Source organism: Empidonax traillii, unplaced genomic scaffold (assembly GCF_003031625.1).
Source record: "Empidonax traillii isolate 1590-97213 ecotype Southwest subspecies unplaced genomic scaffold, ASM303162v1 scaffold183:size818647, whole genome shotgun sequence".
Taxonomy (NCBI): Eukaryota; Metazoa; Chordata; class Aves; order Passeriformes; family Tyrannidae; genus Empidonax; species Empidonax traillii.
The window spans coordinates 464605-474919 of record NW_020955376.1 but is presented as its reverse complement, the minus strand read 5'-3'; the positions used below and the strand labels follow the sequence as shown (position 1 = coordinate 474919).

Genomic DNA, 10315 nt, shown 5'->3' with positions numbered 1-10315 from the left:
CCAGCTCCCTCATTACCCTAGGATGGATCCCGTCTGGTCCCATAGACTTGTGAGGATCCAGATGATTCAGTAAGTCACCAACTATTTCCTCCCGGAATACAAGGGGGCTATTTGGTTTCCTATCTCTGTCTACCAGCTCCAGAGGCCAGTTGCTTTGAGGGCCACTTGTCTTTCTGGTAAAAACTGAGGCAAAGTAGGTGTTAAGTACCTCAGCCTTCTCCTCATCTCTATTAACTATGTTTCTCTCCAAGTCCATCAAAGAATGGAGGTTTTCTTTGCCCCTCCTTCTATTATTAATGTATTTATAGAAGGACTTTTTGTTATTCCTAACAGAAGTGGCCAATTTAACTTCGAATTGTGCTTTTGCATCCCTGATTTTCTTTCTGCATGATCTAGCTGTCTTCCTGAATTCTTTGTAAGTAGCCAGCCCTTTCTTCCATAGTTGGTAAACTCTCTTTTTATCCCTGATTTCCTTCAGAATCTCCCTGTTTAACCAAGCTGGTTGTCTTCCCCGCCGGCTTGCCTTTCAGCACACCGGTACGGCCTGTTCCTGTGCACTCAAAACTTCCTGCTTGAAGCACATCCATCCCTCCTGAACCCCCTTGTTTTCAAGGGTTGTTTCCCAGGATATGCTCTGGACTAGACTTCTGAATAGGTCAAAATCTGCCCTCCGGAAGTCCAGCATAGAGGTTTTATTGTTGGCTCACCTGGAATCTCTGAGTATTGAAAATTCTATTATTTCATGGTCACTATTTCCCAGGCAGCCTTCAACCACTACATCTCCCACCAGCCCCTCTCTGTTTGTAAACAGCAGGTCTAGCGGGGCCTTACCCCTGGTAGGTTCATTTACCAGTTGATGAAGGAAATTGTCCTCTCTACACTCCAGGAACCTCTTAGACTGCCTCTTCTCTGCAGTATTGAGCTCCCAGCAGATATCCGGCAGGTTAAAGTCACCCACAAGGACAAGGGCTGACAATTTCGAGACATCCGCCAGTTGCTTGTAGAATAATTCATCCCCTTCATCATCCTGGTAGGGCGGTCTGTAACAGACACCTATGATGATGTCGGCCTTGTTGGTCTTCCCCCTGATTCTGACCCACAGGCACTCAACCTTATCGCTGCTGACCTCAAATGATGTGATCCTACATAATCATCTATATCCCTTGCTATAATCTGGTGAAATGCCAGTAGAAATAGAATGTACTGAAGTATTTGCTTGAGCGAGTACAGGAAATGGAGAAGATTTTGCTAATTCCAAGGCCACACAACCACTCTGATACTTCCTCTGCTCTAAAATTACTGCATGTGAGATGCAACAAACAGCTCAAGACGGACCGGTATTTTCTCACAAGTATATTCTTTGTAACATGCATGGGGTAATCTTTCCTCTCTACTCGTTACTGGCAGTGGTTCAAGAGGAATACTGCGTTTAAGTTTGGAAAACTATTTCAAGAAATATGGGGTAAACTGGAAATTATCAGCAGCCTAGAAACCATGACATGTAAAGATCAGGGGGTAGTCTAATACGAAAAAAAAAACCAATGCCACACACACAGAAAAAAACCCAAAAAAACAAACAAAAAACCCCGACAAAACAAACAAACAAACAAAAAAAAGGCAAAACAAAAAAAACTTTTGAAGAAGACTTATTGAATTTTTTTTTCTCTATGTTGACAGTAGACAGGACCAGAAAGAAACAGTACAGTAAGAAAAGCAGAAAAATTCTTGCAGTCAGTCATGATATAAAACTATTGAAAACAGGTGCTCTGGGAATTTTTAAGGTCATCCTTGGAAGACTTTAAGGTTTGACAATACAAGACCTGTAAAGCCAGGAATGATCCAGATAAACTCTTTGGGTCACTCTACTCGTTATTCAAGGTTTGCATGTTTCTCCAGTGAGAGAAAAATACTGAGCCCAGCTTTTCTATTTCCCAAGTGGGTACATTAATGTGAGCTAATGCACTCAAAAAACCAAAACATGTTCCTCCTTAACCCTACTTAAGAGTTATGTTCCATAAAGGCCTACCAGATTGTATGATATTGGTCCAAGAAGGTTACACAGCCTGTGCTGAAGCAGAGAGTGTTCCTCAATAGTCCAGAGCTAGAAACGTTTATAGCAGATAATAAGATATTTAGAGGGCTTCACTGATAGAAGGTAAAGGACTGTGGGGGCTTGGTGAGAAGTAGCACCTTTCTAGGGAGGTGTTCATGTAATTTATTCAGGATATTTTTGTAGATTTAGCTTCCAATCCAACTCTTTCAGTCGTGTAGATTTCTACAGTGGAAGTTCATTTCATACAGATGTTTTGTTTGCTGGCAGTAAACCAGCTGGAAACTGTTTGGCTGAAAGTGCACAGTTTGCTCAAGCTCAATAGATTTTTTTTCTTCAAAACACTTGCTAATGAGTAGCTTCAGAGATCATAGTCTCCACTCAACAGTAAAAACTTCAGTCCATCCCTATCTGCTTGAGAGCTTTCAAAAGGAGAGTTAAGAGACCTAGCACCTCTGACTCCTTTTCGCATGTTTGTAATGAGATTTTTGATTACCTTTTCTCTCATCACTCTGAGTAGGCCTATTGTATCAGTTCTTTCCAGTCTGAAACTCAGAACACTGTTTTCCTCATCTCTGAATCTGCACTTAATGTCATTGAAAACTTTACTTGCATGCACTTTGTTATGGGTTTGGCAAATAATACATGCTAAAAAAAGAATCCAGAGTACTGCCTATGAGGCAAGTCTTCTCAATGTTTGGGCAGTATAGGAGTCTGCAAGGACTGCACTATGTTAAAACCTTGTCGCTGTGCCTCAATTACATCCGCTCTCAAAGGAAATCTTTTTATGAACGTTATACCTTTATCATTTTATCTCATGTCCACTAGGCAAGATCTTACACTGATTTACATCAGGTCAGGGTATGTCTGTGTTGTCAAAGCATCAGGCATACTTTCCAAACACATGTATTATATTTGTCTTGATACTGTATATAAAACCAAGGCACAGTGCTCTGTCAAAGAGCTAGGGGTCACACTTTGCCCTTGCAAATGCCTTTGCCATTTTAAGACAGAATGTAGAATGCATAAAATATAAGACATGACATGATAATGACATGAGACACTAAATCAATGGAGTTGAAGGAGCAAAAGATAAATAATTTAAGTCTAAGTTATGCTAAAATTTGAATCAGCCCCATCAGTCAAGTGCCACCAGTTTTCTCACAGTTTTCTAGGAGAATTCAATTTCAAAGCAACTTTTGAGGCAGCGTACAGGTTAGGGTTAGTTATTAAGTATCTCATTTACAAATGAAAACTTACAACACCTCTTGCCTCTGTCAGAAATGTTTCTCCTGTGAGAAAATTAGGTTAAAGAAAAAACAGAGCTTTTACATTGCTATTCATACTACTGTTTTAGAAAGTATTTCTTCATAACTTGCTGTTCTGAAGATTTTCCTGAATGTAGGAAAATCAAGCTAGTTTTGCTTAATGAATCAACACTTTCTCTCTAACTAGGACTAACTATTTTGCAGATGATAAAAAAAATCTGAAACTAAGATCTGTATGATCAAGATTTAGTAATCATGAAAAAGTTGTTTAATAACAGAAATAATCCAGAAGGACACTAAATAAGCATAAGGTTCAAAATAGTGTAGATAAATATTATCTCTCTTTTAAAGAGTATAATATGAGTTGCCATGTGAAGTATTGTGGTCAATGCCTGGACACCATTTTCAGCAATAACTATTACAGTTTATGCTGCCATGATAAAAAAAAAAATCTACTTGAACTCACTCCTTCCCTTCCTCCCTCCCTCCCTCCCTTCCTCTCTCCTCCCTTCCTTCCCTTCAATCAGATGACATGAGCTGAATAACAGGGAGCCAAGATGAGCACCAGAGAAGGGAGGGGCAGGGATGTCAAGGAACATCTGGAGAGACGTGTAGGTTGAGGAAGGGTACCCTGTAGCAGAGCAGCCATCAACACCAGTGTTTCTGCTCTTACAACAGGAAATACCATCAAAGAGCAAAGTCACAGAATGGGAGAATGGTCATAGTTCTGATCCTGAAATTTGATTCATGAAGGCAGGCTTCTACTTCTGTGTGTGTAGTCTCTCTAATTTTTGTAAGTTTTCACAGCTCCATATCATGGCTCTAAAACTGTAACACAATGCATGTTTAAATGGAACACTAAGGCCTATTGAGAAGATGGAAGAGCAAGAGGCCTTCCCCTCATCCTCTCAAGACATTGTGTTCCCATATACTCCATTAAACAGTGCCCCATCAGGCAGGGGAAACTAGACTGCCACAATCAAGTTACTTATTACCTCCTTTGGTACAAATTTCTGAAGAGATGTACATCTCTTGTTTAGGTCTTCCATCTCCCATTCCTTCTTTCCCTTCATAGCCCTTGAAAGATCTCATGCTCCCAGCACAGCAACACAGACTCTTCTTACTTTCATATGCCTGCCATCGGATGTTGAGAGGTGGGACACTTACAGTCCTCCAAAGCACAGGAGAGGATATCGTCTTTCCACTGGCATCATACTTTCATTTAATCCAAACACCATGAATTAACACCCCCCCCCCAAAAAACATAAAAAAACATCCTAAATATACAGAATGTTGGCATAATGTCCAAAGTGAACGATAATTTCATCAGAAAGAAACCTACTTTTTGTCTTCAGGTTTAATCACAGACGGATCTGTAAGGTTTTCCCCAACACCTACAACAAATCAATAGTGTGTGTGTGTTACAAAGGAAGATAGTAATGATTTCATAATCTGGCACTTAACAAAAATGTAATTAACCATTTTCAGTAGATCATAAGTTGTCAAAGTGGTCATGAGCTAAAAAGAAAATATTACGAATATAAAAATCTGTGAAATATTGGCAAACACATATAGTTCTTATTACAGTCTTGACTTCAGCTGCTTTGAGATTTATTTATGTGTAGATGGAAGGTGTAGGCAAATACAGTAAATGTTATGTTGAAGCTCAACTAACTAAGCAAAATGCGACCAACAAAACACTGTTATTTTAGTTGCTGTAAAGGATCATCAGATACAGATCTTGCAGATATCAACAGATCTACTCTTAGAGACACATTCTCTTCAAGGTACCAAACACACAAAAAACCACAACCTCATGATGTGCAGATGTTTGAGTCTGTTATCCCTCTTTTCATCGGGCTGGCCATATTAAAAAAAAAATTTCATTGTGATATCTGAATGCTGATACCTACATTGCAGTTTTCTCCAAACTGTTGACATACTATCATTTATGAAAACCTTCTTTTCTTATATCTGGGGAAATCACTATGCTTTCACGCTAATAAAAAATCTTTGATCGTATGACCACGTGATATGCAATTATTTTTATTTAAATATAGTAAGTTTATATTCCTCAAAAAAAAAGGGTAAAGATTTCAGTAATAGCATAATGTGACTGAAGCGCCCCCAAATTGCAATGAAGGCCATTTCAGTTGATGTAAATTAGGAAAATTAAGTCTACATGAATGTATGTGGAGGTGGTTCTAATATTATATAGTAAATTGTGATATAATTTCATCCTATTAGAACTTCAAAGGAGCAGCCCTTGCACTTTTCCTTAGCTCCAGATTAAAGATAAACATAAGGCCCAAACTAGAGCTGATTTAAGTTAGTTTGAGATGAAAACTGAGATTTACTTGGATGTTTAAATTCTTCATTTTTGAGTCAACACAATTTGTCTGGAACTGTCAAGAGAAGCCAGAGCAAACTTCAAGCGAATTCTTGTAGGCTACAGTGAAGACACACTTGTTCTTTCTATACCTTTTTTTCATGTGCAGCTAAAACCACTAAAGGAAAGGATTGAATTATAGCTTTGCTTAATTGCTTAATAAGCATATCTTTTTGTAACTCACAGCTACTGGATGCTGTAAAATGTAAATATGTGAAGTCTTTGACTACTCGTACACACTTCCCTTGACAGAAATGACAAATAGTGTTTATTATGGTTTGATGGGTGATGTTCATCTTCTGAACATTGTCAACTGTTTATCTCCTCGAGATATGCCGTCTTCCCACTGACATATGTACGGTAAAGTGATCACATGCTCTTTGAAGAAGTCACCAGACTTTGTGAATAGCATTCAGGCTTACAGTTTATGTAAACTGCTTGCAGATGAACAATAAAAAAAATAGAACTGCATATTGCAGTTCACACTCTTTTGACAGATATACCTATATATTCAGTGTGCATGTACACATGGGTACACTTGAATCTCTGTATTCTTTATCTTTATTCTTTATCTTTATCTCTATATTCTTTATCTTATGAAAAATTAAAATACTTCAAATGTATTTTTATACATTATAATCTGTGGAGTGGGTTTTTTTGGAGCTGGCTGAGATGTTTCTGTACAGTTTATCTAACTGCTCTTTTGCTTATTCAGCCTAGAGGCATTTGAAGCAAAATTATTTTCCTATTATACCAACATTAATACAGACTGTTTCCACAGATTGTCATTTATCAGTATCAAACAGATATACAGGGGTTTCTTGAGCTTTGTATTTTCTCATGTAAGTGAGAATTTGGCCCATTCCTCAGTACTAAATTCTCCTTTGAGATAACTGCTTTTCATTTGGTTTCAAATAGCTATCTCATGCTAGCAGTCACCTTGCAAATCCAGGACAAGGAGCTCCCCACTGGTGTACACATAGGTCCAGTGAGAGAAGGCCAGCATCAACTCTTCCAGCAAGCTGCTGGGAGTAATCTCATCTCCATTGTTGTTGTTATATTTCCGAAATTCACCAGTCATGTACTTCTCAATGGTCAGCCACTGGTTCACCGAATGGCGGTAGATGAGGAAAACTTCCAGGAACCTGTAGATATAAATACTATCTATCAGGAGCTGGCAAGGTAATGAGCATCCTCACAGTCAGCAAAAGTCATGATGCAGTGCAAATATACCAAAATGTCTTCCCTAGCAAGAGTATTTTGAACAGCAGGACGTAAGAAATGGTAGTGAGAACAAAGGCTTTCTTGGTCTGATAACTCTCAAAACAAAGCATCCAATCAGAAAAGGTTATTTTGTTTATGAACAAAAAAAACATAACCTGATTTACTACAGCCCACTGTAAATGAGCTATGTCAAATTGTTTTATATTAATTGTAAAAAAGGCAATTCTTGCTTAAGGAACAGCATGTTTATTTTGCTACCACATACAGCTACAAACTTCCAAATTGCCTAATTTTCCTCTTAAAAGTTTATTAGCCATCATTAGACATTGTCATTATCATTGCAATTATTATTGCATTATCATTGCAACCCTCTATGGAAAAGGAGGCTGAATTAGACCTGGGACACAGCTGAAAAGAGAAACCTTGGCACCTAATACTTAAAGGCACTGAATTTACCTTGGAGTATAGGGAATACTATGAGGCTTCACTTGGTTGAAGGTATAGATTAACTTCTGGGCAGCCCTTTGCTGTTGGATCTCCTGAAATAAATAATGTTGTAAACACCACTTTCATTTTCATGAAGAAAGGTGTCATGAATTTTCAAAACAAAGAAAGAAACATACACACACACTGGTTTTATACTGCTTACAAATGGGACATATATCTTCCTTAAAACCTTTTTTTCTTTCCAAAAGATAACATCAAACCACATATCAGCCATGCTGAAGACATTAACATGTAAGCAATATAACATCAGGCTAGACCAGTCAGTGTCTTCAGTTCTGAACTCACCCTCAGGCAGAGATGTAACACTGTGCCATCGTGAAAGATATTTTGCCAAGTTTGAACCACCTCTGGCAGAAAAGACTTCACAATAAATACTTGTCCCAACTTTAATAGATCATTCTCAGACCAAGTACAAATGACCTTCATGGCCCTCCGCAGACCCCCATCCATCTCCTCCCGTGACAAGACTTGGATCATTGCAGCCATACCACGCTGGGACCAGGAAGACATGCTTTTATCAAGGTTCATAGGTGAACTTTCTTCTAGCTGATAGACTGTCACTTCCTCTCCAGCTTAAATAAAAGAAAGTTTTGTTAGCAAAAGTCATATATTGCAGAAACAGGAGAGAACTGCATTTTGATTTGATGTCTTTTAATATACATACCACTTTACACACCTTTGTAAGCCACACTTTTCTAAAGAGAGCCTTTTTATCATAACTGTTCGTCTGTCTGAAAACTTCTCCAGCCCAAACTTACATAGTTTAGTACATATATTCTTCTAATATAATAATAATCGGTGGTCCAAAGATCTTGTATTAACCTCTAAACAGAGATTAATTTAAGACCTCCTGGATACTTCCACAGAAAACAAAGTTCACATATTCTAGTCTATAGTAGTCACTTAAAAGCACATATTTTTTAAGAGTTACCATTTTTATCTCCAGTATATGAACTCTAAATGTACTAAGTGTAGCTTCTTCTCTTTATGCACTTATGTGGAATGGGAATTTTTAGTAAGACTTGTTTTAAGTGAATCATGATCTATGGAACACTCACAGTAATTTTTTTTACTGTATTTCACAAAGTAAACCCCCCAAAAGAAATAAACACTCAAACAAAAAGCAAAAGCAGAAGATTTGAAATATTTGTGCATTGCAAATAACACTGGAATTTCTAAGGAAAAAAAAATTAAAATCTTAGTTTAAAAATAATAAAGTAATAGTTTAAAATAATAGTTAAAAAGTAAATCTATGAAAAAAAAATCTTGATATCAAGGCAAACACAGAGCATGTAACAGTTATTGACTATACCATTAAATGCCTTTAATTTTGTAGTTGCTACAAAACAGACTGTGGTCAAGAGTGCCACCTTTTGGTGCAGACAGAAGCTGCGTTGTTTAAAAAGTGGTGACTTGGCCACGATGAGATGAGCCAGTGAAATTAGATTCTAAAGGATATTCCTACGAGAACAAGCTCAAGCAAATTAACAAGAAGCTTACAGTTTTGGTAACTTAAACTAAGATTTTACTTTTTTTCTAGAAATTCCAATGTTATTTGCAGTGCACAAATGTTTAAGATGTTCTGCTCCTGCTAGTAACATTTTTTCTGAAAGTAGAAATTAGTGAGCTTAAATTCATTTATATTCTATTTCCCTCTGTAGTTATAGTATCATTCCTGTCTGCAGCAGAATCAAGACACCTCTCTATTGCCATGGTTTGTAAACTAGCAGAAAAGTAGAGTGAGTTTTTAAATTTGGCTTTCCTTCTTGCAACTCACTTTATTTACAATGTTAATTCATAAGAAACAGGTTTCCATTGGCAAGTGTGATGAGGTAACTACATCTGCAAAATGGCAAAGAATGGCATAAGCGATTATAAACTGGATTCAGTAGATTTCTTTCCTAATCTCAAATTTATCTGCATCAATAAGCCCAAATGTAGATGCTATTGAATGCAGCAATTTGCACACATTTTTATTTAAAATAGACCAACTGCAATAGTGTCTTACATAAAAGACGGACACTTGTATAAAGAAACTATAACTAGAAACATTTTGTAATTGTGCATTACATCTTCATGTTATTACTTTTTGACAGTTTAATACCTAGGAAGGTATCTCCTGGAAGCTTCAAGGGTTAGAATGTTCAATATGCTCATAGCTATTTTAATTATCTGCAACAATCTGGTCTCAAGAAATCCTATGATGCTGCAAGTATCAGCAATTTGTTGCTGTGAGACAAAATATTCTACGTATTGAGAGGCTGGCACCTAGATCTCAAGTGTCTAGAGGCAGAGCTTCTGCTGCTCTAAGTCAATACTGCATGCTAATTTCAGATCTCTTCCCAACAGTTTATGATTATTCTCTACCACTCTTCAGTTACAGCACTTCTTTTTTCCTTAGTAGACTACGCATCTTCTGTGACAGGTACAGGAATAGTGCCCTTTAGAGTAATATCTGTTTTTCTTCTTGTTGGTATGTCCTATACATCTATTTACGTCTGTGTCTGTATGTGAAAGAGGAACAGAGAGAATGAAGTTACCAAGGCTAAGGGAAAACTTCAGCTATCCTATTAGATATATAGAAGATGGAGTCAGATTAATCTCTGAGGTTGACAGCAATCACACGAATGCCAACAGATGCAAGCTATAGCAAGGGAAACCTCAACAAATTCTGGAAAAACTGCTAGATTCACAGCTATGTCAGTCAAAATCTGGAAGAGGTCGCCCAACAAAACTGAGGAATTTGCATTTATAGACATACTCAAAATGAAATTGTACAGGGTGTCAGCAACCTGATCTGAATTGACCACAGAGGGAGATGGACAAGACAACCTTCAAAGTCCATAGATTACTGCAGGACTACAGTTTTATCTGGTT

At 37.5% G+C, this 10315-nt stretch overlaps 1 protein-coding gene across 3 annotated transcripts in view; it reads right to left on the bottom strand.

Annotated features, from left to right (window-relative positions):
- The window catches only part of TRPM6 (transient receptor potential cation channel subfamily M member 6), a 92150-nt gene that overhangs the window by 6611 nt on the left and 75224 nt on the right, over positions 1-10315 (bottom strand). For all 3 annotated transcript variants that reach the window (XM_027886276.1, XM_027886274.1, XM_027886275.1), the window contains 4 exons: positions 7724-8010; positions 7388-7470; positions 6647-6852; positions 4661-4712 (listed from right to left, as the gene is read on the bottom strand). In XM_027886276.1, coding sequence (XP_027742077.1) covers positions 4661-4712; positions 6647-6852; positions 7388-7470; positions 7724-8010 — 628 coding nt within the window. The remainder of the gene's footprint in view (positions 1-4660; positions 4713-6646; positions 6853-7387; positions 7471-7723; positions 8011-10315) is intronic.